General features: G+C 56.0%; 1 protein-coding gene across 8 annotated transcripts in view; it reads left to right on the top strand.

Moving 5' to 3' along the window:
• The window catches only part of TCF3 (transcription factor 3), an 82999-nt gene that overhangs the window by 9204 nt on the left and 50729 nt on the right, over window positions 1–23066 (top strand). For all 8 annotated transcript variants that reach the window (XM_082297962.1, XM_082297968.1, XM_082297965.1 and 5 more), the window contains exon 3: window positions 223–295. In XM_082297962.1, the coding sequence (XP_082154088.1) occupies window positions 223–295 (73 nt within the window). The remainder of the gene's footprint in view (window positions 1–222; window positions 296–23066) is intronic.

Raw genomic sequence — 23066 nt, 5'->3', positions numbered from 1 at the left:
AGGGGCTGTGCAGGTGGGGATGTGTGTGTCAGAGCAGGGCTGTGCCTCCCTCCCGCCCCTCCTGCGTGATGGAGCAGGGACACCAGGAAAGTTTTTTGCATCAATAAAGGGCTGCTCTCCCCCTCCCCTCCCCCAGTGTGACCCCTTTGCAGCAGCACAGTAAAACCAACACACTGAAATCTCTTTTCTCTTCCCTTCTCTCTCATCTCCTTGTTTTTCTAGATGTTTCCCTTGCCAGTGGCTAATGGAAAAAACAGACCCACGACCCTTGCGAGCACTCAGTTTGGAGGATCAGGTACTGTCATCTTTTTTTTTCCCCCTTATACCATAATGTTTCTTGCAATAACTCTGTGTTTGGTTCCAGAGATGCCGTAGCAGAGGGGGTTCTGTGCTTTGGTGATGTGTTTTTCTGGTGGTGCTCTGCTGCTGTTTCTCTGCATGGTTTCTGTGTTGCTCCACGTGTCTCTGGGTGGGCAAAGCTGATCTGGCTCCCATTAAGAAGTTGCTGCCCGAGCTGGAGGTTGTTGTCCCACTGCTCCAGGAGCCTGGGAGCAGACAGGGCTGTTCTCTATAAGCTGCTTAGATTTGTCTGCACTGCCCTGGAAGACTTCTGCTGTTCCCCTCTGAAGAGGGGTGGTGGTGGCTTGTTCCTGGTGCAGTTTGGGGGTGTGCTCCATGCAGCCCCTCCAGCAGCTCCCTGCTGTTGGATGGGATCTCAGCATTCCCAAAGGGATCTGCAAAGCCCTCCAGGGTGCCAAGAGGGGACCACGGATGCTGACATCCAAGGCCTTTGGGAGCAGGGTGGTGGGGAGGAGTGGGCTGGAGATGTGGCTGCAGTTGGAGACTGAAAATGTGCTGGTTGGTTTGAGGCTCAGGTGGAGAATTCCTGGGCAGTGCTGTGCCAGGATTGGAATGCCCAGGGAAGCTGCTCTGTGCAGGGCTCGCACAGCACCTGACGTGAGGGAAGTTCAGCTCCTCTGCCCTTCTTGCTGAACACTTTGTGAATGGTTCAAACTCGACCTTCCCTACCCTGGGCTGGATCCAGCTGTGCAGGGAAACTCCTGGCTGTGCTGTGACACTGGGAGGCATCCCAGAGACTGGGCTGGGATTTCTGGAGAGCAGCTTTGATGCCCCAGTGGGGCACTGGGGAAGCTGCAGCAGCGGGATGGGCAGTCTGCCCTGCCCTGCTCCTGCCCTCTGGACCAGGGAAACGTGATGCTCTCAGACTGAGCTGTTCAGCTGCATGTCAGGATGGTTTGGAGCAAACACTTTTGCAGGGAGGGAAGCTGTTGAGTGGGCGCTGGAGGAAACTGGAGGGGAGAAAATGTTCGGGTTAACCCAGATGGAAGCTGATCTCTGCAGAGAGTGTTCCTTGTGCTGTTAAAATAATCCACAAAAGACGTGCTACACGCTGGGGAGAGAGGAGCAGTGCAGGAGCTCCCATTAATCCATTTCCTGCTCAGAGCCTGCCTTGGCTGCCGGGTCCGTGGTGCTGGCCAGGAGCAGGGGCTGGAGCGGGGCCCTGCGGCTCAGCCGGACCCCCCTGCGGCCCACACGACACCGAATCTTTGATTCTTCCCCCAGCCCTTCTTTTCTTTCGGGTGAGTGAAAGGTAACATTGACACCACCCTTCCTCTGGGCTGCTGCTCTCTGAGCCTGACTGGGAGCAGTTCATGAAAACAGAGCACTGGTGTTATACAACTGCACTGAGGGACCTTGCACAACCCCTGCTGTCCCAGCCTCGGACGCTGCAGAGGCTCCCTCATCCTGCCATGGCCATCCTGGCTTGGGAATGCAGCTCAGGGCTGGGTGTGGGGCAGGAGCTTTGCTCCAGCAGCACAGTTATCCCTTGGTCATCCCTTTGGCCTCACCTGGAGATCAGGGGACAAATTTCATCTGAGACTCAGCTTTGGGACTTCTCCCTGCTCCTGAATCTTTGGCTTTTTGCTGGAGGGGTGGATAACTGCAGTAAGACATCAGCGAGCTGTGCCATGCGCAGGGCTGTGCTCTGCCTGCTAGAAGGATCCAGGGTGTCTAAACAAGGTCCTAGAACATGGCAAGGGGTTGTTCTCACAGTTTGTTGGTGTTGGTTTAGCTTTATACACTGACTGACAGCAGGGTGCAATCAGGTACTAGTTAGAATTGTAGTCATGGAGCGCTTTGGGTTGGAAGGGACCTTAAAGTTCATCTTTTTCCACCACCTGCCATGGGCAGGGACACCTTCCACTATCCCAGGGTGCTCCAAACCCCGGCCAGCCTGGCTTTGGTCATCCCCCAAGGTAGTTCAACCCCCAGGGTTGTTCATCCCCCAAGACAGAGGCAGCCATCCAGCTCAAACTTTGATTTGAAGTGGAACCATCATTAACCCTGATGTGGTCAGAGGGTGGAGAGCAGATGGTCCTTGGATTTGGGGATCTGGACTTACTGGGGGAGCGGAGCACCTCACAGCCATACCATAACCTGCACCTGGAGGTGGTCACCCTAAATCTTGCCACGCAGGAAGGCCTGGGCATCATCTTTAATATGCCACGTGTGTTCCAAGCACTTCTCAGTCCGGGGCCTGGACCAGCACTGAAGGCAGTGCAGCATTTCCCCTCTGCCTGCAAAGGAGAAGCAAACCCTGATTTGTCTGAGTCTTAGCTCGGTGCTGTGCACCACAGTGCCAGGATCTCTTTATTTGGGCTTCTTGTGGTCACCTCAGGATAACAAACTGCTCTTGTCTCGTGTGCCAGAAATATTGGTGTTCTATCCTTCTGTCCACCCAGGATGGGAACCCCTCCCTGGGTTGGTGTAGTTGGGTTGGACATGGGAATTCGTGATCCCCCTCTTCCCATCTCCTTGTGGAAATACTGGGACAGTGTGCAGCTTTTATTCTTCTTCCCCTCCAGAGGAGCTGTTACCTCCAGGCTCTTTCCTCCCCAGGGAAGTGAGGAGGCTAGGAGGGAAGGGAGCAAAGCACTGACTGATCAGTCCAGGCCAAAATGAGATTCTTGCTTCCAAAGTCCAGCTGGCAAATAAAGGAGCAGAGCCATTTGAAACAGGGAATCCCAATGGTAAAATTGTCCCAAATTCAAATCCTTTTCAAATTCAAAATTTCTGTACCCAGAAGTGTTGTGAACCACTGGCACAGGCTGCCCAGGGCAGTGATGGAATCACCATCCCTGGAAGTGTTCAGAGCAGGTGTTGATGTGGCACTTGAGGACGTGCTTTAGTGGTGAACATGGTGCTGGGCTGACAGTCGGACTTGAACACTCAAAGATCTTTTCCAACCTTAGCAATTCCATGTTTCTAATAACTGCCCTGGCCAAGCTGTGGCCCCTTTACCACGGGAACCCCTTTTTCTCCCCGAGGCCAGAAAAATTTAAAGTGTTCATGCAAACCCTCCAGCGTTGAGATCCCTTTGCTTTCCTCTTTGCCTCCTGCTTTTATTTTAAGCCCTGCCACCGTTTCCCTCATTTCTGTCCTCAAATGCTCCGGGGAGGAACTGGCTTCGCTCCCCCGCTGCATGGACAATCCAGCACCTCCGCTTTGCCTTTTCTTGGCAAGGAGAGACCCAACAATTGCCACAAGGATGGAGCTGACGTCACCCAGGCCGTGGCTGCAGCATTTATAGCACATATAGGTCACCGCGGGAAGTTGGTCTTCCTGGGGCAGGGAGCAGCAACCAGTGTTTTCCAGCATGGGCTGTTTGCTGCCAGGGTGTTATTTTAGCCAGGATGCTCAGCCTGTGCCTGTGGTCCTGCTCCTCAGAGGGTTTCACCATCCCCTCCCCAAAAAGTGTTTGTTACTTGCAGCAGCAAAACATCTCGAAGCGCGTCCCCCGTCGTATCACAGTTCACAAATGACTAATCTGAGCTGCAGCAAGCTCCCTCCCAGCGCCTCACCGAGCCCTGCCTCGAGCAGGAAACCACTGGGGCTGAATTTCACATGGAAATGACCATTTTAATTGACATCAAGGCAGTGGGAGTGGCCGCAGGCAGCAGAGTTGTGCTGTGGCCTCGTGGCTGCTGAGTTTTCTGCAGGCTTGGTGTGTGCCGGCTGCACCTTTGCTCCAGCAAAGGGGTTTGGGCTCCGCAGAGCAGGGAGATAAACCCAAGGCACGTGGCAGTGCGAGGTGAAACATCTCCTGGAGCAGCGCACGAGCAGCACTTCCACCTGTGGGTAATGTGGAGGGTGTGCAGCCATGTCCCCTCCCATCCCGAATGGTGTGGGGTGCCAGGACTGCGTCCGGTTGGGACGGGAGCCCAGGGGTCTCCTGCTGACAAATTATTCTGCTCTCAACAAGGAAAACCTCTGCTAATGTTTTTCCTTGTTCTCCCCTTTAAAATAAGCGAATTCAGCACTAAGTGCCTTTTCCTTCTTTGTGCTGGAGTGGGTTGGGCTCTTTGCTTGGGCTCTCGGGTGGGTTGGGAAGGGTGAGTCCCCTCCTGGCCCGTGCTGTGGTTCCCGCCCCCAAAATTCGTTGGGTGCTTCCTTGCTGGTGAGCTGAGGCTCCCTGTGAGGGAATTGCTTTGATCGGGGGAAGTTCATCGAGTCCATTTGAAGCTGGTGAAGGAGGGAGTTTTTCAAAGGGTTACAAGCTGGTGCATGTAACAAATTTTAAGTTATAGTCTGGTGAACAAAGCAAATGGATTCTCCCTGGAGGGAGGCGAGCCCGGATCCCCTTTGAAACCCGCTTTAAACAACGCACAAACGTGGATACCTGTGGCAACAGCACTGAGAGTCATAAATTCTCTGGAAGCTGGGGTTGTCTCTTTAATTGGTGCTGTGGGGGAGCTGTTTGAAGGTTTAATTATTTTGAGTGCGCAGGCAGCCCGGGGTTGGGAAGCTCCGAGCGGGATGGGCACGGTCTGGAGCAGCAGGATGGTGCTGGGCTCCCCTCTGCCCCTGGAGCCGGGTGGTTTGCAGGGACACCACGGCTGCAGGGCTGGGAAGAGCCAAGCACAGCGTTTGTGTCACCGTGCTGTCAGCAGTCGAGTCCCAGGCTGCAGAAACCCATTTGCAACTGTTCTCCGTAGTGAGGAAAGCAGGAGCTTTTATTAGCAAGGCTGTATCACGTTTTCCTACTCACTGCCTCGAGTTCCCACATGTTTTGCTTATGCTGAAGTGGGAGTGCTGGGCTCCGCTTGCTATTTTGATGGATGATGAAAGGCAGACATGAGGTGTGCAATATGGGGCTTGGTATTTAGAACTGGCACTTGCCATTCGAGTTTGGGATCCGGGCTGCGTGTTGTTGCGGCGTGCCCCTGCAAACTGTCACCAAGCAGGCCAAACACAGAGCCACCATGACAGAAAAAGGCAAAGCAGAAGAGTTCGCTTGCCAGCCCATTGGTGTGACCGTTTGTTTCACAGTAAATGTTGTTGTTTAGCCATTATCAAAGGAAGCCAAAGGAGAGCTGGGGGTGCTCACCTGGAGAGGAGAAGGCTCCAGGGAGAGCTCCGAGCCCCTTGCAGGGCCTAAAGGGGCTCCAGGAGAGCTGCAGAGGGACTGGGGACAAGGCCTGGAGGGCCAGGAGCCAGGGAATGGCTTCCCAGTGCCAGAGGGCAGGGCTGGATGGGATCTTGGGCAGGAATTGTTCCCTGGGAGGGTGGTGAGGCCCTGGCACAGGGTGCCCAGAGCAGCTGGGGCTGCCCCTGGATCCCTGGCAGTGCCCAAGGCCAGGCTGGACATTGGGGCTTGGAGCAGCCTGGGACAATGGGAGGTGTCCCTCTCTGTGGCAGGTGTTTGGAAGGAGATGAGCTTTAAGGTCCCTTCCAACCCAAAACCCATTCTGGGATCCTGTGAAGAGCCTTGCCATGGCCAGGTCCAGCTTGCAGAGCTGTGAGGTCTCAAGTACAGTCCCTGCACCCCCTGCTCTCCCCTGCTCTGCAGCCCCTCCACCGCTGCTGCTGGCAGAGCCCACTCCAGGGTGCAGGAGGATGCTCCAGGAGTGGCAGGGACATGCCCGTGTGCTGCAGAGCCTGGACACTCTCACTGAGGTTCATCTCCTCCATGCCAGTCGGGCTTTCTGCTTTGCTTCTGTCTTTGCCCTTGGGAAGCTCCTGTTCTCCTTCCCCTCCCCATCCTGCTCCCAGTTTTTCCCATGGGCTGTATCCCATTTCCCAGGACATGGGAAGCAGGGTCTGGAAGAAAAGGTTGGCAGGGGGCAGGGAGTGCAGGAAATAATATGTTTGGGGGAACAAATGGCAAGGGGAGACCTTCACACCTGTGTCCCTTAATCCAGGGTCACACCCCATCCCTGATCCTCGTGTTTTGGGGTGCACGGTCCTGCTCCCAGGGCTTCCCCACCTGCACAGATATTTCTCCTGTGCCTTTGCAGAGAGGTTGAAACAGAATCCCAGAATGGTTTGGGCCCATCCCATCCCACCCCTGCCATGGGCAGGGGCACCTTTCACTGTCCCAGGTTGCTCCAAGCCCCGTCCAACCTGGCCTTGAAATATGAAGGGCTCTCTCTTTCTTGCAATTCATTATTTCCCCTTGGATTGTATTTCAGTACTGGGAGCGAGGGTGTCCTGTCCTGCCAGAGGCACAGCTGGTTTCTAGTGGACACAGGAAGAGCGAGTCTGGGAAGAGCAGGGACGTGGTGACAGTGCTGTGGGGATGCTCTGGCAGCAGCTCAGGGCTCCTCTGGCAGATGGGGAGAGGCAAACGTAACCCAGTCCCTGTCTCGGTGTGTGTGTTTAACTTGGGGGTTGAAGGGTGCATGTTTTCAAGGGAAGGTTTTTGGGGGTTCTTTTTGGGGTTTTTTTGTTCATCTCCCACCCTGGAGAAGAATCCTCCTGACTGGATTTGAGATTTCGAACTGGGAAGGAGAACAGAAAACGCTGGGGATGCCAGAGCCAAAGCTGTACTGAGATAAGTGACAGCTTTTGTTTAGAAACTGCCAATTTGCCACAGACCTTGTTTAAGCACAGTTTTAACTTTGCCAGAATTGCTGAAGCAGTGCAGGGCTGTCTTCCCAGCAGGGCTCTTTCCTTCCCTGGATGAGGCAATTCCGTACCAGGGAGGCTGTGCCTGCTTCAGGGGCTCTGATGGGATCTGTGGGTCTGATGGAAAAATCCGAGGGGAAGCTGGGCTTGGTGTGCACCTTCAGTGTGACAAGAACAGGGACAAGCTCCAGCACTGCCTTGTCTGTAACGACAGGAGCTGGGGGGAGCAATTAGTAAGCAAAGAGAGTAAGTTCAGCTTAGATATTGGGCAGGAATTGTTCCCTGGGAGGGTGGGCAGGCCCTGGCACAGGGTGCCCAGAGCAGCTGGGGCTGCCCCTGGATCCCTGGCAGTGCCCAAGGCCAGGCTGGACATTGGGGCTGGGAGACAGTGGGAGGTGTCCCTGCCATGGCAGGGGTGGGAATGAGCTTTAAGGTCCCTTTCAACTCTAATCACTCCGTGGGTCTATCTGCCTGTTGGATTCCCATCTGTGTGGGCTGGGATATCCTGCCCTCTCCTAGCCCCTCCAAACAGCTGGGAGCAGGGGCACTGAGTCGCCCACCAGTCCCTGTGGAGCCAGGACAAGGGACCTGGGCAGTGTCAGGACTGCTGTCAGGGTGCTGGAGCTTCCCTGGCACATCCCCAAGCCACCAGCCCAGCTGGATACGTGCAGGGGCCTCAACCTGATCAGCCTGGGAAGCCAGGATGGGCAAGATCTTCTTGGTGCCCCTCCTCCCGAGGGGAGGCGGAGGGGCAGGGGCTGAGCTCTGCTCTGCGACAGGGACAGGAGCCCAGGGAACGGCTGGAGCTGGGTCAGGGCTGGCCATGGAGCTCAGGGAAAGGTTCTTCCCCCCGAGGCTGCTGGGCACTGCCCAGGCTCCCCAGGGAATGGGCCCGGCCCCGAGGCTGCCAGAGCTGCAGGAGCGTTTGGACAGCGCTCTCAGGGATGCCCAGGCTGGGGTTGTTGGGGTGTCTGTGCAGGGCCAGGGGCTGCACTGATCATCCCTGAGGGTCCCTTCCAGCTCAGGATATTCCAGAATTCTGTGATTTCCACCTAGTGGGCAGCTCCCAGACCCACAGAGCCCTGGCATGATGTGTGGGTGCTGATGGAGGAGGGATTGCATTTTAGGAAATCAGAGCTTTTTCAGAGGCTGCCCTGTGCTGGGACAGTCGGTGCCTGGTCCCCTCCAAGCAGAGCCCACCCTGTGCACACCTCAGAGCCGCCTCTGCCAGGAGGTCCCCAAATACTTGGCAAGCCTTGATTAGCACGTTGGCTTAAACAAATTGAGTTATACGCCCACGGAGGGAAGAGGTGCTGCACTCCTTCACTGGTGACTTAGAGTTTAATTAATTTTGTTGCCAAATGAGGCATGAAATACAGTCTGAAATACATTGTGGTGGTGAATGTGTAATTGTGCAGCGGCCTGGGAGCACGGCTGAGGATTGGGGATCACCTGAGGCAAGCCAGGCACGGAGCTCTCGTGGCCCCCGAACGGGGCTGTGCGACAACAGAGAGCCCATTTGGGGGGACAGACAGGGAACAGAGCCCCCCCATCACAGCAAAGCAGTGCCCAAAGATGTTACTGTGCCCACAGGTTTGTCACTGTTTGGGGTTTTTCTGCCAGAGGATCCAGCTCCTGGGCAGGGTCCCCAGGTGTGTCCTCACTGGGGCCGTTCTGTCTCTGCCATCCAAACAGGGGGTTGGCTCTGCTTTGGGGGAGGGATGGCAGCTTTGAGATCCTGGTCTGTCTGTCCCTGTCTTGCAGGGTGCAAGTACATCTGAATGAAGATCAGAAAGGGAAAATCTGAGCTGTGAGGGGAGATTTCTTGGTTCAGCTTTTGAGGGTTTCTGCAGTGGCTGTTTGGATGCTCTTCTCCCTGCCCTGATTAATGTTTCTGGAGGGAAGTTGCCCTCAGTGCCTCACTCCCTCAGTAAAGAAGGGAAAGAGGCAGTCCAGGACATCTGCCCTCATTTTTTAATCCTGAATTTTTCAATTAACTCGCCAGGTAGCCCAGCTCCAAAGCCAGCGGGGAGAAAAATCTAAAACACACTGTCCATCTGCCTGTGAACCCTGGGAAGCACATCCCCACCTCCAAAGTGACCTCAGGCAACGTCTTCCTCTAAATTTAGCTGGGGATTGCGTCAGGAGTAAGAAGGAGGTGAAGTTAATGTGGCATAAGCTTTTTCTAGCAGGGGAGTTTGCCTGGTTAGACAGGGACTGAAAATAAATAAATGAGCTTCGTATCAGAGCCTCTGGGGCCAGGGCTGGGAGGGAGGGCAGCCTCCAGCACAAAGGGACGTGGGCAGGTGGCTTTTTTCAGAGCAAGCAGGGCAAGACACAGTCATCTATAAACTTTGGCTTGTCCTAGCTGGGAATAACCTGCCAGGAAAGTGGGTGGTGCTGTCTGAGGGCACTGGATGTGGCCAGCAAGCTCTGGGGTCACCTCTGGCCGTGGCACCTGCCTCTCTGGGGGACTGGTGGCAGCAGGTTTGGTGGTGGCTGCTGGGCACTGCTTGAAGCAGAGCTGTTCCTCCCCTTCTCAGGGAGTTCTGAAGCATCTTCTGCCCATCCTTCCTCATCCCTGGCCCCTGGGGTGAGGAATCAGTAAGGTTTTCCCCCTCCAAAAGCCCTCCCACGTGGGTGGGTGTGTGGCATCCAGGGGACAACCTGACCTGGAAGAAGCCAAAGTCCTTCAGGACAAGCCTTGGGGTCACTGGTGTTGCCAATCCCCTCTCTTACCTTTCTGCCTCATCCTGCCCAAGCTGGGGGGGGACAAATATCACTTTTGGCAAGTGACAAACCCATCCTGGTGGCGGTGAGTGCGTGACCTTCCCTCAGACAGCGGGGCTGGCCTGGGCCCCTGCTGCTTTCTGGGACATTTTATTCTGAAGCGATGTGGTGTCCCTTGCAAAGGCTCCTCCTGCCCCGCTAACATTGTTATACAAAGCAGCAGTTTGCCATCTAATTAGGAAAAATACGCACTAACCTCTACCATATGTTGCTCTTCTCCTCGGATTTGCATTTGAAAGTCCAGCTGAATTTCAATGTGAAACTGGATTTTATCCAAATGATGAATGGCCTGAGAAGCTGTGGGAAGGTGGATGTGCCTCCCCATCACATATGGTTGGTTGGTTGGTTGGTTGGTTGGGTTTGTTTTTTTTTTCCTTTTTGAAGAAAAAAATTTAAAGCAGGGTTCCTTCATTTCTTGTCCCATGGTTCAAAGTGTTCACACCTTTCCTCCCAGACTGGGTTTGTCTGGCTGCGTGGTAATTCCAAGGCTTGTGAGGTGCAGGAGCTCCAGCTCCACGAGGGAGAGGGATTAGATTTACTCCTAACAACTCGTTTTTAGTGGCAGCTCCACTTCTGGCTGTGCCCTGGGCTGAGCCCCAGCATGGGCAGCAGGGGAGGGGGGATTCTGCCCCTCTGCCCCGCTCAGCTGAGACCCCACCTGCAGAGCTGCCCCAGCCCTGGGGAACAACATCAGGAGCACGGGGAGCTGCTGGAGCCACTCCAGAGGAGGCCACGGAGCTGCCCCAAGGGCTGGAGCCCCTCTGCTCTGGAGCCAGGCTGGGAGAGCTGGGGGTGCTCACCTGGAGAGGAGAAGGCTCCAGGGAGAGCTCCGAGCCCCTTGCAGGGCCTAAAGGGGCTCCAGGAGAGCTGCAGAGGGACTGGGGACAAGGCCTGGAGGGCCAGGAGCCAGGGAATGGCTTCCCAGTGCCAGAGGGCAGGGCTGGATGGGAGATTGGGCAGGAATTGTTCCCTGGGAGGGTGGGCAGGCCCTGGCACAGGGTGCCCAGAGCAGCTGGGGCTGCCCCTGGATCCCTGGCAGTGCCCAAGGCCAGGCTGGACATTGGGGCTTGGAGCAACCTGGGACAGTGGGAGGTGTCCCTGCCCATGGCAGGGGTGGCACTGGATGGGCTTTGAGGTCCCTTCCAGCTCACACCACTCTGGATTCACTACATTTCCCAGCCCATCAGGAGCCCCTCCCGTTGCTCCTGGTGCTCCCTGGAAGGGCCCCGGCCGCAGCTCCCGGGCTGGGGGCTGAGGCTTTTTGGTTTTTCACTTCAGCTGGAGCAGTGGCTGCTCCAGGCCCCTTCCCACACCGGGTGTGCTTTGGGCAGTGCTCCCCAGGGAGCAGGCGCAGAGGCTTTGCTGCTGCCTGGGCTGCTGGAGGTTTTGGGAGCCATCGCCTTGCTGAGCCCGCACTGCACACCCCCACAGGCCCTCAGAGCTGCCTGGACTTCCCACTTGGCTCGGGGCTGGGTTTTCCCCTTGTCTGAGGTCTGTTTAAGCTGAGTTAAGCTCTGTGACAAACTCGGCATTACGTTGCTGAGCTGGGTGAGCTCACATGGCTCTTAGTGACCTTTTACCTCACCTGCCTGGCAGAAAAAGCTCTTAAAAATCACTTCACATCCTGATTATTTCACATCCTCTGTGAATCTGTCATTGGAGAGTGGCTTGGGTGCCGGGCTGGCCATGGTGCTCACAGGGGGAGGGAGCTGTTTGCTCCGGGTTTCTGACTTTTGTTCTCCTTTCTCTTCACTCCTTGGAGATCAATTCAATCTTTAAGACAGTTTTTGTTGGGATTTTTTGTTGTGTTAATGCAGCTGAACTAATATGATTACATTTCCAGATTTGGGTAATGGAATAACAAGTCAGGAAGCTCTTTTTTTTAAAAAAAAAAAAAGAAAAAGGAGAACTTATGTCACTTCCAAGTCTCCAGTTGGGAAGCTCTTTCCCTTTATCAGTTACTCAGACAGGCTGGGGACTCTCCATCCCTGGAAGTGTCCAAGGCCAGGGGCTTGGAAGAGCCTGGAGCAGTGGAAGGTGTCTCTGCCCATGGCAGGGGGTGGAATGAGGTGGGCTTTGAGGTCCCTTCCCACCCAAACCATTCCATGATTTCATGTTCTGACCTTTGGGGGCTGTGGCCGTGCGGGGACACCCCAGCCCTGGGTGCTGCACTTTGTGCTCCGTATCCTGGTCAGCCACAAACACAGAGAAGCCACAAAGATGTTCTGGGTGCCCAAAAAGATGCATCTTCCCTTTGCCCTTCGAGCTGCCAGGCCAGAGGGGCCGTGTCCCTCCTGCAGGGCTGTGTTTGGGGCAGAGGCCCTGGCACACCCACCCCGCCTGGGGCAGTCTCACCAGCATCTTGAGGCACGTTGGCTTTGCTCATCTCATCTCTGTGCTTGCTCTCAGGTTCAGAGGAGGGATCTGGAAAACAGCTCAGCCAAAGCATCTCACAATGGCAACTTCCTCTCTAAAAAGAGAAGGATGTTGTGGAGTTGGTGGCTTCCCATTATTTTCCCCAATTTGAGCTTTCTTGCCACTGGTCCCGCAGTGTCTGCAGTATCAGAGGGATCCAAAGCTGTTGGAGAGTGTCCAAAGGAGGGACACGGAGCTGGGGAAGGTCTGAGGAGCGGCTGAGGGCACTTGGCTCGTTCAGCTGCAGCAGAGGAGACTGAGGGGAGGCTCCTGGGGGCTGCAGCTCCTCCCGAGGGGAGGCGGAGGGGCAGGGGCTGAGCTCTGCTCTGGGACAGGGACAGGAGCCCAGGGAACGGCTGGAACTGGGTCAGGGCTGGCCATGGAGCTCAGGGAAAGGTTCTTCCCCCCGAGGCTGCTGGGCACTGCCCAGGCTCCCCAGGGAATGGGCCCGGCCCCGAGGCTGCCAGAGCTGCAGGAGCGTTTGGACAGCGCTCTCAGGGATGCCCAGGCTGGGGTTGTTGGGGCCAGGGTTGGATCAATGATCCCTGAGGGTCCTTTCAGCTCAGGATATTCCAGGATTCTGTGGTTCTGTGTCAGGCTGTGTGTCCTGCTTTGCTCTGGAATCAGCCTCACGGCTGCTGGAGCTCGCTGTGGCTTGGGATGTCCGTGTCTCAGAGCCACGTTGTGTCACCGAGCTGCTCCTGCCCTCCCGGGATGGGGTCCTGGCCAGTGGAGCAGAGCAGGAGTGGGGCTGTGGTGTTTTCCCTTTTTGGGAATGCTGTAAGAAGGTAGTGACTCACTTTCCATGGAGCTGATAGTTACCCTGCTCCTGTCTTGGATTTGTGTTGTGTAGCCAGCGGGATTATTTATAACTTAGCCAGCATCCCGAGTCTATTGTTTCTGCAAAGAGCAGGAATGACTAGATGACTTCCTGAGATTTTTTTTTTTTTGCCACCCCCTCATTTTTTATTTTTTTAAAAATCTGCTTTTCCTTCCAAGTATTATATTCGCCAGTTGGATGCTTTCCCCCCACATCTTCCCCTCCTGATTGTGCATTTTTGCTGCTGACAATCCCACTACCGGTGTTGCTTTAACTCTAAAATCTCTCCCAGGAAAGGCTGGGGGCTGTGCCCCAGGAGGGCTGGGGCACTTTCCCATGGCACGAGGGGCTCTCTGGCCTCACAGGTGCTGGGGACTGAGGCAGGAGGCTCTGGCAGTGCCATTAATGGGTGGACCTCTGCACTCCGCGGATGCTTTGGGAGGGGAGGTGCATCCCAGGAGCAGGGTTGGTCTGGTCTGGGATTGCACCATCGAGCTCTGGGTCAGCCTTCTTGTCTCTGCCTGTCTGAAAGGTCACTTGGGACAATCCAAAGGTATCCCCGAGCCCAGGGATGCACGGAGCAAAAGCCATTTCCATCCTGGCACAGCCAGCCCTGGGGACGTGGCACTGGTGGGCGTGGAAGGAGTGGGTCCTGAGCTCCTGTCCTGGCTGTGTGGCTGCTCTCCTGATGGCCATCAGGGCACTGTTGGCCCCAAACCCTGGAGCTCTCCTGGTTCTTGCCCCTTTCTCTCTGCCCACCCACCTGCTGTTGATTCACTGTTGGTATCATGAAGCCCAGCAGCTGTCACCACTTTAATTAATTAATTAAGAAATCAGTGGGGAGTGAAGGTGCAGGATGGAGAGAAGGGGCAGGGTGGGTTTGGCCAACTGAGCTGATCTGAGCCCTTGAGAGGGACCTGCAGGTTGAGCTTCCTTGGGGAGCATCCCCCAGCGCCCCGAGGCTGCCGTCCTCAGCTTCTCCTCACCCAACAGCTCCACTTTGCACCTTCTTGCTTGGCCTTCACGCCTGATTTGGGTTTGGCTGAGTCCAATTCCCTTTTAGGCGAGTGTGGAGCCTCAGGGGTGCCCATCCCAGCTGTGTTTCCTTCATGATCTGCTGCCTGGCCCTGATGTAACGAGCAGCCTGAGGTTGGGGCGGCTGCAGAGGCAACCGGGGGCGAAACAGCTGAAGGGGAAGGAGCCTGGGCTGCCTTGTGGGCAGCAGAGCCCCTGCTCAGGTGCTCTCGGTTTCCATTAGTTCAAAACTCAAAACCTGGGGCTCCTTGAATGTTAGGCTGCTGTTTCTGGCCGAGGTGCCTGGATGCCCCTGCCCGGCCTCTCCCCATCGGTCACCAAGAGCTGCCTCCTGTTCCCTCTGGCTCCGGCTCCTTCCCGAGCTGCAGGGGAGCCATGGAAGGGGCTGAAGTTGTGGTGCTCCCCCTTTCCAGGGCTCGTGGCACTGAGGTGCTGCTGTCCCTGCACTGGCTTTCCAGGAACTGCCTGGCTCTGCAGGGAAGCGTGAGGTTGGTCCAAGTGGAGTTCTGTCATGCTGGAAACACCACTTGGATGTGAGTGGCTTGGAGTGGAAAATGAGTCCTGAGTTCTGTCCTGTGGGGTTTTTACATGCTCTTCACAGAATCCCAGACTGGTTTGGGCTGAAAGGGACCTCAAAGCCCATCCAGTGCCACCCCTGCCATGGGCAGGGACACCTCCCACTGTCCCAGGCTGCTCCAAGCCCCAATGTCCAGCCTGGCCTTGGGCACTGCCAGGGATCCAGGGGCAGCCCCAGCTGCTCTGGGCACCCTGTGCCAGGGCCTGCCCACCCTCCCAGGGAACAATTCCTTCCCAATCTCCCATCCAGCCCTGCCCTCTGGCACTGGGAAGCCATTCCCTGGCTCCTGGCCCTCCAGGCCTTCTTCATAGCCAGTTTTGCTCTTCCAGGTTTCCTGTGGTGCAGAGCACCAGCCGTGGGTCAGAACCTGGAGGAGTGTCTGTCACCTGAGATCCTGGGCTTGGGGGAGAGGTGATGCTCTGAGAAGGGTCTGGGAATTGAGGCACATCAGAGAAGTGGTGTCTGGAGTCACAAGCTCACAGCAAACTTCTGCAGTTCTCTTTGGTTGCTTGTTTTAGTCAAAACTGGAGGTTCCTTAGGCCTGGCACTTCACTTGCTTCCTGTGAGAGTCGCTCCCAACACCTCCCCAGCCTGAGCAGAGCAGGTTTGTGCATCCTAGGGGATGCCTGTGCTGGGCTGCTCCTGCTGCTGCTTGTCCTCATTCCTGTGAGGTTTTCCAGCTGCCAGGGCACCCTTGTGCTGGCTCCTTCCCATCCCAGGCACTCAGGTATTTGGGGTTTCTCCCTTAGCTGGAGCCTGCAGGCACTGAGTGATGTCCTGAGTGAAGTGCTGGTACAATCCCATCCCGTCTGGCTCACTGCAGCAGTGCCCTGGAGCACTGGGCAAAGCCATGCTGGGTGGCTCTGAATTCCCAATTCCTGCTGGCCCTCAGGCTCCTTTAAATTGAAGTGCATGGGAAATAAAGCTGAGTGAAAAGATGGGGGAGCTCCCCACGGTGCCCATGGGCAGCAGGAGCTGAGAGCCAGGCAGGAGCATCTCCCCCAGCTCCCTGCCCTGCCCAGCCTTCCTGGGTCACCTCAGAAATAGAGAAGAGCCCTTCTCCCCCAGCTTGCTTTGTATTTTTAAAATCATTGTGGTTTTTTGTTCTGTTTTCTTTAAATAATTTTCTAAAAAGTTGAAACTGTAGAACTGGATGGGGTTTTTTTTTACCCAAAGAAGAAAACTGAAAGATGGGTGAGACGTTGTGGTTTGGAGCACCAGTTGTAAATAAATTTTTTGGGTGCTCCAGCGTGCCAGGCTTTCCCACCTGGAGAATGAGTGCTGCTCTCAGGAGCTGTGTTTGTCCACGCAGCTTCTTCCAGGGATAATCTGTGTCGCTGCACTTTGTGCCCATGGAAAGCTGAGCTGGCTCAGCTCTGGGCCCTGCTGCCTCCCTAGCTCTGCCCTCATTTTTGGGCAAGTCTCTCCATCTGTACAATAGCAGAAAGAGTTTTGTTCCCTGGAGAGGCTTCGAGGTTTAACATTTACAAAATGCTTTGAGATCTGCAGATAAAGGGAAGCCAAACAATAACCAGTGCCCAGGGCTGTGCCAAAGGAGTCCCCTGGATCATCACGGCAAAGCTGTGCAGGATTGGGTGGAGGTGGCTTTTGTGAGAGGGCAGAAACTGCTCCAGCTGCAGCCCTGGTGCTGACCTGGCCTTTAAAGGGCTCCTGGCAAGGAGCTAACAAGAAGATAACATCATGGAATCACAGAGTGCTTTGGGCTGAAAGAGACTTTAGGTATCATCCAGTACCACCCCTGCCATGGGCAGGGACACCTTCCACTGTCCCAGGCTGCTCTAAGCCCCAATGTCCAGCCTGGCCTTGGGCACTGCCAGGGATCCAGGGGCAGCCCCAGCTGCTCTGGGCACCCTGTGCCAGGGCCTGCCCACCTTCATCTGTAGATCAGAGCATGACTGAGGCACTTGGGTGATTTTTTACAGGGCTCCCTGGGAACAATCCTGACCTGGAAGATACTCTGTCCATTTGCTCTCCAGGCAGGGCTTCACAAACTCCCTGGTAAACCAGATCCACCCCGTAAACTTCATGAACTTTCCTCTCGCTGCCTCTGCCTGTCCCTGCAGCGAACTCTCTGCAGTCCCCAAACAAAGGCAGGCAGCGGTGGGCAGGACGGGCCAGAGGCACCGGGAGCTGCTCCTCCCTCCCCGGGGCTGGGCTGGAGCTCTCGGGCTCAGCACAGGGACCTGGGCTGGGCACAGGGCCCCGGGCTCCTCGCTGCCAGCAGCTGCCAGGCCATGGCAGCCCAGAACGAGCTGTCCAGGGGTACGTGCTCCTGCCACACACCTGGCACGGTTTTTTGGTAAAGGGTGGGAGGATGGAGTGTGAAGGGGTAATTTGTAGTGGGGTCGGTCGGGAGTTTCTCGAGGGATTGGGTGGGCTGGAGGGTCAGGCTGGAATTGTGCAGGGATCTTCTTCCTCACGTTCCCAGTACTTTTCGGTGCTGTTGGGCAGGAACTGAGAGCCTTAAAGCTGCTTGAGGACACCCAACCCTGCTGTGGGAGCAGGAACAGCCCAGCTCTGTCTGCTGCCTCCGCACTGCATGTGCCCAAGTCCCCTAAACCTGTCACAGCTGTGACAAGGGCAGGGCTGCAGGAGGAGAGGGGTCTGCAGGTTGGGGACACGCCACAAAGTTCAGGTGCCAGCTGAGGGTGTCCTGTGTAGGGTCACCCGTGGTCCCCACGCCGCAAGCCCGTCGCTGGCGCAGTTAATTGCTGTATTGTTAATTGCTGTGGTGACATGGCCTGGGTGTGGGGTTTCCTTGCCCTGCAAGGGGCTCATGGGATGGTTTTTATTTCAGGTGGTTTTAGATATGAATCAAACAAGGCACAGCTCTCTGGAGGTGGTCTGGCTTTGATTGGAGTGACTTGTGTGTGTGTGTGGAGTGGTAACTTAAGAGGAATTGTTTTGTCTGAACTGCTGCACGTGGTGCCTGCTTTGAGCTGAGGTGGCCTGCAGGACACCTTGGGAAACCTGCACCTCTGGGTTTTAAATAAACATGGACTTGTGTGTAGGTGGGGCATCATCCTGGGTGCAGACTGGGCTCTCTCTGGGATGCCAGGGAGCAGCTGAGGCTTTGGGATGCTGCAGGATCAGGGGGAATTGTGGGGTGGACAGAAGGTGCAAGCCCAGGAGCAGGTTCCTGTGAGCACCCTGGGACAGTGGAAGGTGTCCCTGTCCATGGAAGGTGTCCCTGCCCGTGGCAGGGGTGGAACAAGATGAGCTGTAAGGTCCCTTCCAACCCAAACAATTCTGGGGCTCTCAAGAGTTAAAGCTCCGTGCCCGAGGTGAGCAGAGGTTGGTGTGAGCTCCTCACCCTGAACACAGCAGCGTGGGCAGGAGCTGGATGTGCAGCCCCAGAGTGTGGTGGATCCTGGGCACCAGAGAGGTTGATAACAGCTTGTTTCCCCCTGATTCTGTCGGGAAATGAGGGGTCTGGTGGAGCAGCCAGGGCAGTTTGTCCCCTCCAGCCTGTCCCCGCTCCCTGTGCCCGTGGTGGCAGCAGCGCTGGGGCTCTGAGAGGCGAAGGTGTGAGGCTGTGGTTTTGCAAACCAGCTGCCAGCTGAGATCTTCCTCTTCCCATCCATCCTGGCCTGCCCCATCTTGGGGGCTTCTGGGGCATGTTGTGCTCCAAATGGGGAACCGATTTTCTTTGGGTTTCCTGCTGTCTTACATGTTCAGCAGCCCCTGGAAAGTCCAGCAAGCCCAGAACTCACTCAAGAAAAATGCAGGGCGAGAAGGGCCCTTTCCTGCCACAGCAGCCCATGCTGCCATGCCCTGAGCCACTCCTGAACCTGGGGCAGCGAGGATCTGGAGGGGGCTTTGCATGGCCCTGGGTGTCCCCGGAGCAGAGGTGGGAGCTGCCAGCAGAGCTCACGTGCTGGAGGCAGTCCAGGGATCTGGAGATGACTTTGGTCCTTGTTTTCCTTGCAGCACTAGGCTGGGAATGGCTTTTTTTTTTCCCCTTCTCATTTTTATACATAGAATTCAAATTTTTTTTATTTCGAACTTGCATTTGAAAACGCAGCCACTTTCCTTCGAGACAGCAGCTTCTCCTCCTCAGTGGTGAGCTCAGCTCTCAGCATCCCAGCAAACTGCAGCTCCAGGTTTTTAACTGCTGCAGCTCTTTTCTTCATGGAGGAAAACATTCCACTGAGCTTCTCATAGTTGAAAGAAAGCAAGCTTGAGCAAAATATCAGAGGAGCTTGTTGATGGTCAATTTTTCTGGACAGCGGTATTGGGATTCCTGATAAGGAGTGTTAGTGCTTGGCTTGACAAAAGCACCAGAGATCGAACCCTCATGTAGAGAGAGGAGACACAGACGAGATAATCTAATGGGTCTCTTTTTGTCTCCAGCTTGTTCTGGGCAGCACAGAGCCCTGATGTGTGAGCCCTGGGGGGGCTGCGATGGGCTGTGAGGCCAGGCTGAGGGAGCAGGGAGGGGAAACCCCCTCCCACCTTCCCAGGGCCACCCATGCACACCCCAAACAGCAGTCAGTGCGTGCCCAGGGTAACGTGAAAGATGTCAATAACAATAATAAAATCTGCTTTCCTCAGATCTCTGGGGGGCTTCTGGAGCACTGGGCAGTGGGGTTTTTTCAGGGCTCTTTTTGCTGCCCAGCACAAGGGATGAGACCAAGGAGCAGCAGCCCCCACCGGCTGCTGCTGGGCGATGCCAAAGTCGCACCCAGGAAATGGTTTGAGATGTGCAGGCAGGAGAAAGGTGGTGGTGAGTCCTGGGAAAGAGGAGGATCCGTGCTACTCATTGAGTGCCATCTACTGGCACCTCACCCGTGCCACCGTTTGCCCAGGGACGGAGCGGGTGAAGGCGGGGGACGGTCGGTGCCCAGCCTGAGGGGGTGGTGAGGGTGGGCTCCCTTCGCTGCCTCAGCCGTGCCCTCCTTGCCCCTCGCAGCCCCTGCTGAGGGTGGCACGTCCCAACCAGAGCTGGTGTCACCACGACCCATCACACACAGATGGGATCCAGGCTGCCCTTGGCTCTGTCCTGTCCTCTCCCTGGAGCTGCCCCAGGCTCTCCTCTGCATCCCAAAGCAGGTGGCACGTTTAGGTTTGTAAAACCCATCCTCCCCACCAGCTCAGTGCCTTAATCTCTCCACCAGTGTTTGGGCACTGCTTGGAGACGTGTGTTGGGAGCTGGATTTAGGGACAAGGGGATGAGGGACTGAGGGGCTGGAGCAACTTTTTGGTGTCCCCTGACCAGTGTGTGGCAGACAAGGTCTCAGGGCTGACTGACAGCCTGAACCCACAGCAATGCTTCAGTGGCTCCTGCCAGGCTCACAAGGGCTGCTGGCCCTGCCTCATACACACCATGAGCCTTGGTGACCTTAAAGCTGATGGGTTTGGATTTGTCTTCAGGTAAACTCTTCCTGTGACTTGTCCTTTTGGCTTTAGGGCTACAAGGGGAATTTGGGCCGTGGGGTATGGTTGTACAGAGATGTGGATCCTTTCAGGGCAAGGGACGAGTGAACATCTTGAAGTGTTTATATTTGAAGAGGGGGGAAAAAAGAGTTGTGGTTCATGGAAATGGTGCTTTGTAGGAGCAAGTGGATTGAATTCAGCCCTTTTTAATGCAATTTAAATAATCGATGGTCTATTCAATTACAGAAATATTTGGCAGAGCTCTAAATAGGTCACATCTGTCCTTAAATTGTTCTTCAGGTAAATACCTCACTGCGTGGTGTCACATGGACCAGATTCTGTGAGAGCTGCTGTCTGGGAGGGAGAACTCCTCCGCTGTACATGCAGTTATCCCCAAAACTCTGCACCTGGTGTGCTCTGACCCATGGATTTGCTTTAGGGATGCCTTAGGAAGCCTGGCTTGTATATTTTGGGTGTATCCAGCTCCTGAAGTTTGCAGCCCTGAGGTTGCTGGCTGCATCTGGACATGGCTGGGGGCTTTGTTGGCAGCTTCTGTGTTGCTCTCGGGGGCCAGGATAGAATTCTGAGCCCACTGTGCCCCGAGAATGCTCACCTTGGGAAAGGGGAACACAAAACCACCGACGTTTGTTGTGGTGACCAGAGCCTGGAGGTTACTCTCGAGCAGGAGCCGGGGCTGAGGGAGGGAGGCAGGTGGTGGTGAGAACGCTTTGTTTGGGAAAGTTTTCCTCATTGTGTCCAACAATTCTTCTGAGATGATCCTTCCTGTGGGCTGAATCATCGTCTGGGCCAGCGCTGGCTCTCGGGCCCTGCGGCCGCATCCTGCGCCCTTGGGGCATCCACAGGGGCCCAGCACCCCGCAGGACCACACCCGTGGGCTTGGAATCACCACCCCTGCCTGTCTCCCTCACCCCTTTGGGGTCTGCTTTTCCCAAGGAAGCTCGCAGGGACTTGTGCCTTAGTGCACAAGTCATTCCCCACCATCCCTCTCCCCGCTGAGAGGAGGCTCACAAGCAAACTGCCAAGGCCACCCCGGCAGGGTGTACGTGTGTTTGGCCACTTCCCCACGTAATTTCCACATTTTTTGGAAGCCATCCTTAATTTGTGTAATTTTTAACAGCCCCTGGCCTCTCTACCTGCAGGGCTGCAGCGGTGCAGGGCTGGGAGGGCTCACGTACACACGGCTGGCACTGCCTGCCTGTTTGATCTCAAATGCCCCTCTGGCAAACTTGTGGGGGTTTTTTTTGGTCACTTGGAAGTAAACAAGCCTCTGTCCCCGTTCATGTTCCTTGGTGAGTAATGGAAACCAAGTGGGAGAAGATTTCTGTTCCCCAGTGTTCCGGTTGCATCTCTGAGGCTGTAATTTGATTTTACATTGCAAATTAAACAATACTTGGAAAGATGCAAATTAGGGCGGAAATAGAGGTGGGTGCTGCTAAGTGGGGGTGTTGCAGCTCCTCTGTGCATCTGTGGGGGTGTGCAAAACACCCCATGGCCCGAGGAGCACGGGAGGTCACCGAGAGTGTCCCAGGGGAGCCGCTGTGTTTCAGTCCTCGCTGGCTTCAGGCTGCTGAGTTCCCTGGTTCACTCAGCAGAGCGAGTTTTGTCCCTTTGGACAGCAATCCACGTGTGAGTGTGGAGCATCTGCAGCTCTCATGGGTGTGCAGCTCTGTGGTACAGTAAATGACCTGGGAAAACCAGGCTGTGGATTTATGCTCAGTCTTCTCCCTGAAGCTTTCTGTTTAATGGAATATAACCCCTGGCTTTGGGAATGACCCCATATCTACGGAATTTCAGTAGTCTTGCGGTAGCAAATGTGTTGATGTTGTTGAATGCGCGAGAGGCGGAACCAGGGAAGGTTCTCCAAGGGGCTGTCTGTGCTTTTATGGCAGAACGGATCAGGAGCAGCCCTGGGGAGAAGGACTTGGGGGTGTTGGTGGGTGAGAGGCTCAACCTGCCCCGGCCATGGGCACTGACCCCAGAAACCCCCCCTGTGCTGGGCTGAGCCCCAGCGTGGGCAGCAGGGGAGGGGGGATTCTGCCCCTCTGCCCCGCTCAGCTGAGACCCCACCTGCAGAGCTGCCCCAGCCCTGGGGAACAACATCAGGAGCACGGGGAGCTGCTGGAGCCACTCCAGAGGAGGCCACGGAGCTGCCCCAAGGGCTGGAGCCCCTCTGCTCTGGAGCCAGGCTGGGAGAGCTGGGGGTGCTCACCTGGAGAGGAGAAGGCTCCAGGGAGAGCTCCGAGCCCCTTGCAGGGCCTAAAGGGGCTCCAGGAGAGCTGCAGAGGGACTGGGGACAAGGCATGGAGGGACAGCACCCAGGGAATGGCTTCCCAGTGCCAGAGGGCAGGGCTGGATGGGATCTTGGGCAGGAATTGTTCCCTGGGAGGGTGGTGAGGCCCTGGCACAGGATGCCCAGAGCAGCTGGGGCTGCCCCTGGATCCCTGGCAGTGCCCAAGGCCAGGCTGGACATTGGGGCTGGAGCAGCCTGGGACAGTGGAAGGTGTCCCTGCCATGGCAGGGGTGGCACTGGATGGGCTTTGAGGTCCCTCCCAACCCAAACCTTTCTGGGATCCTGTGATAGAAATCCAGTGAGAGAAGTGAAGGCAGGGAGGCCTTTGGGCCTCCCAAACACAGGGAGGATCCACTCCCTGCAGCAGGAACGCCCCAAGAGCAGCAGCCAGCCCCTCTCCCAGCCCCTCTCCCAGCCCCTGGGAGAGCCAGCAAGATGCCACACGGAGAAAGAAAACAAACCTGTGACGACAACCAGAGGGAAGAAAATAAACTTTAAAGCTCAAAACACTTCCCCCAGCTGTAAAAACAAAGGCCAGCAGTGACCAAACACGAGCACAAAGGAGCGGCAGGAGAAGGGGATGGAGGATAACACAGGCAGGGCTTTCTAAAGGTCATCAGCCTGTGGGACGAACCCACCGTGCCCCTGGTCCCCAGCCTCTCCAGGACAAACCTACCCATGTCCCTCATGCCCAGGCTCCATCCAGGTCTGACGGCCCTGCAAGAAGCAGGATGACAAGGAGGGTCCAAGGGAAACAGACCAAGAATAACACCGGGCTGAGTCAGCCCCAC

Source organism: Coloeus monedula (assembly GCF_965178545.1).
Source record: "Coloeus monedula genome assembly, chromosome: 27".
Taxonomy (NCBI): Eukaryota; Metazoa; Chordata; class Aves; order Passeriformes; family Corvidae; genus Coloeus; species Coloeus monedula.
The sequence above is the reverse complement of the archived record's forward strand: the minus strand, read 5'-3'. Positions and strand labels throughout refer to the sequence as shown.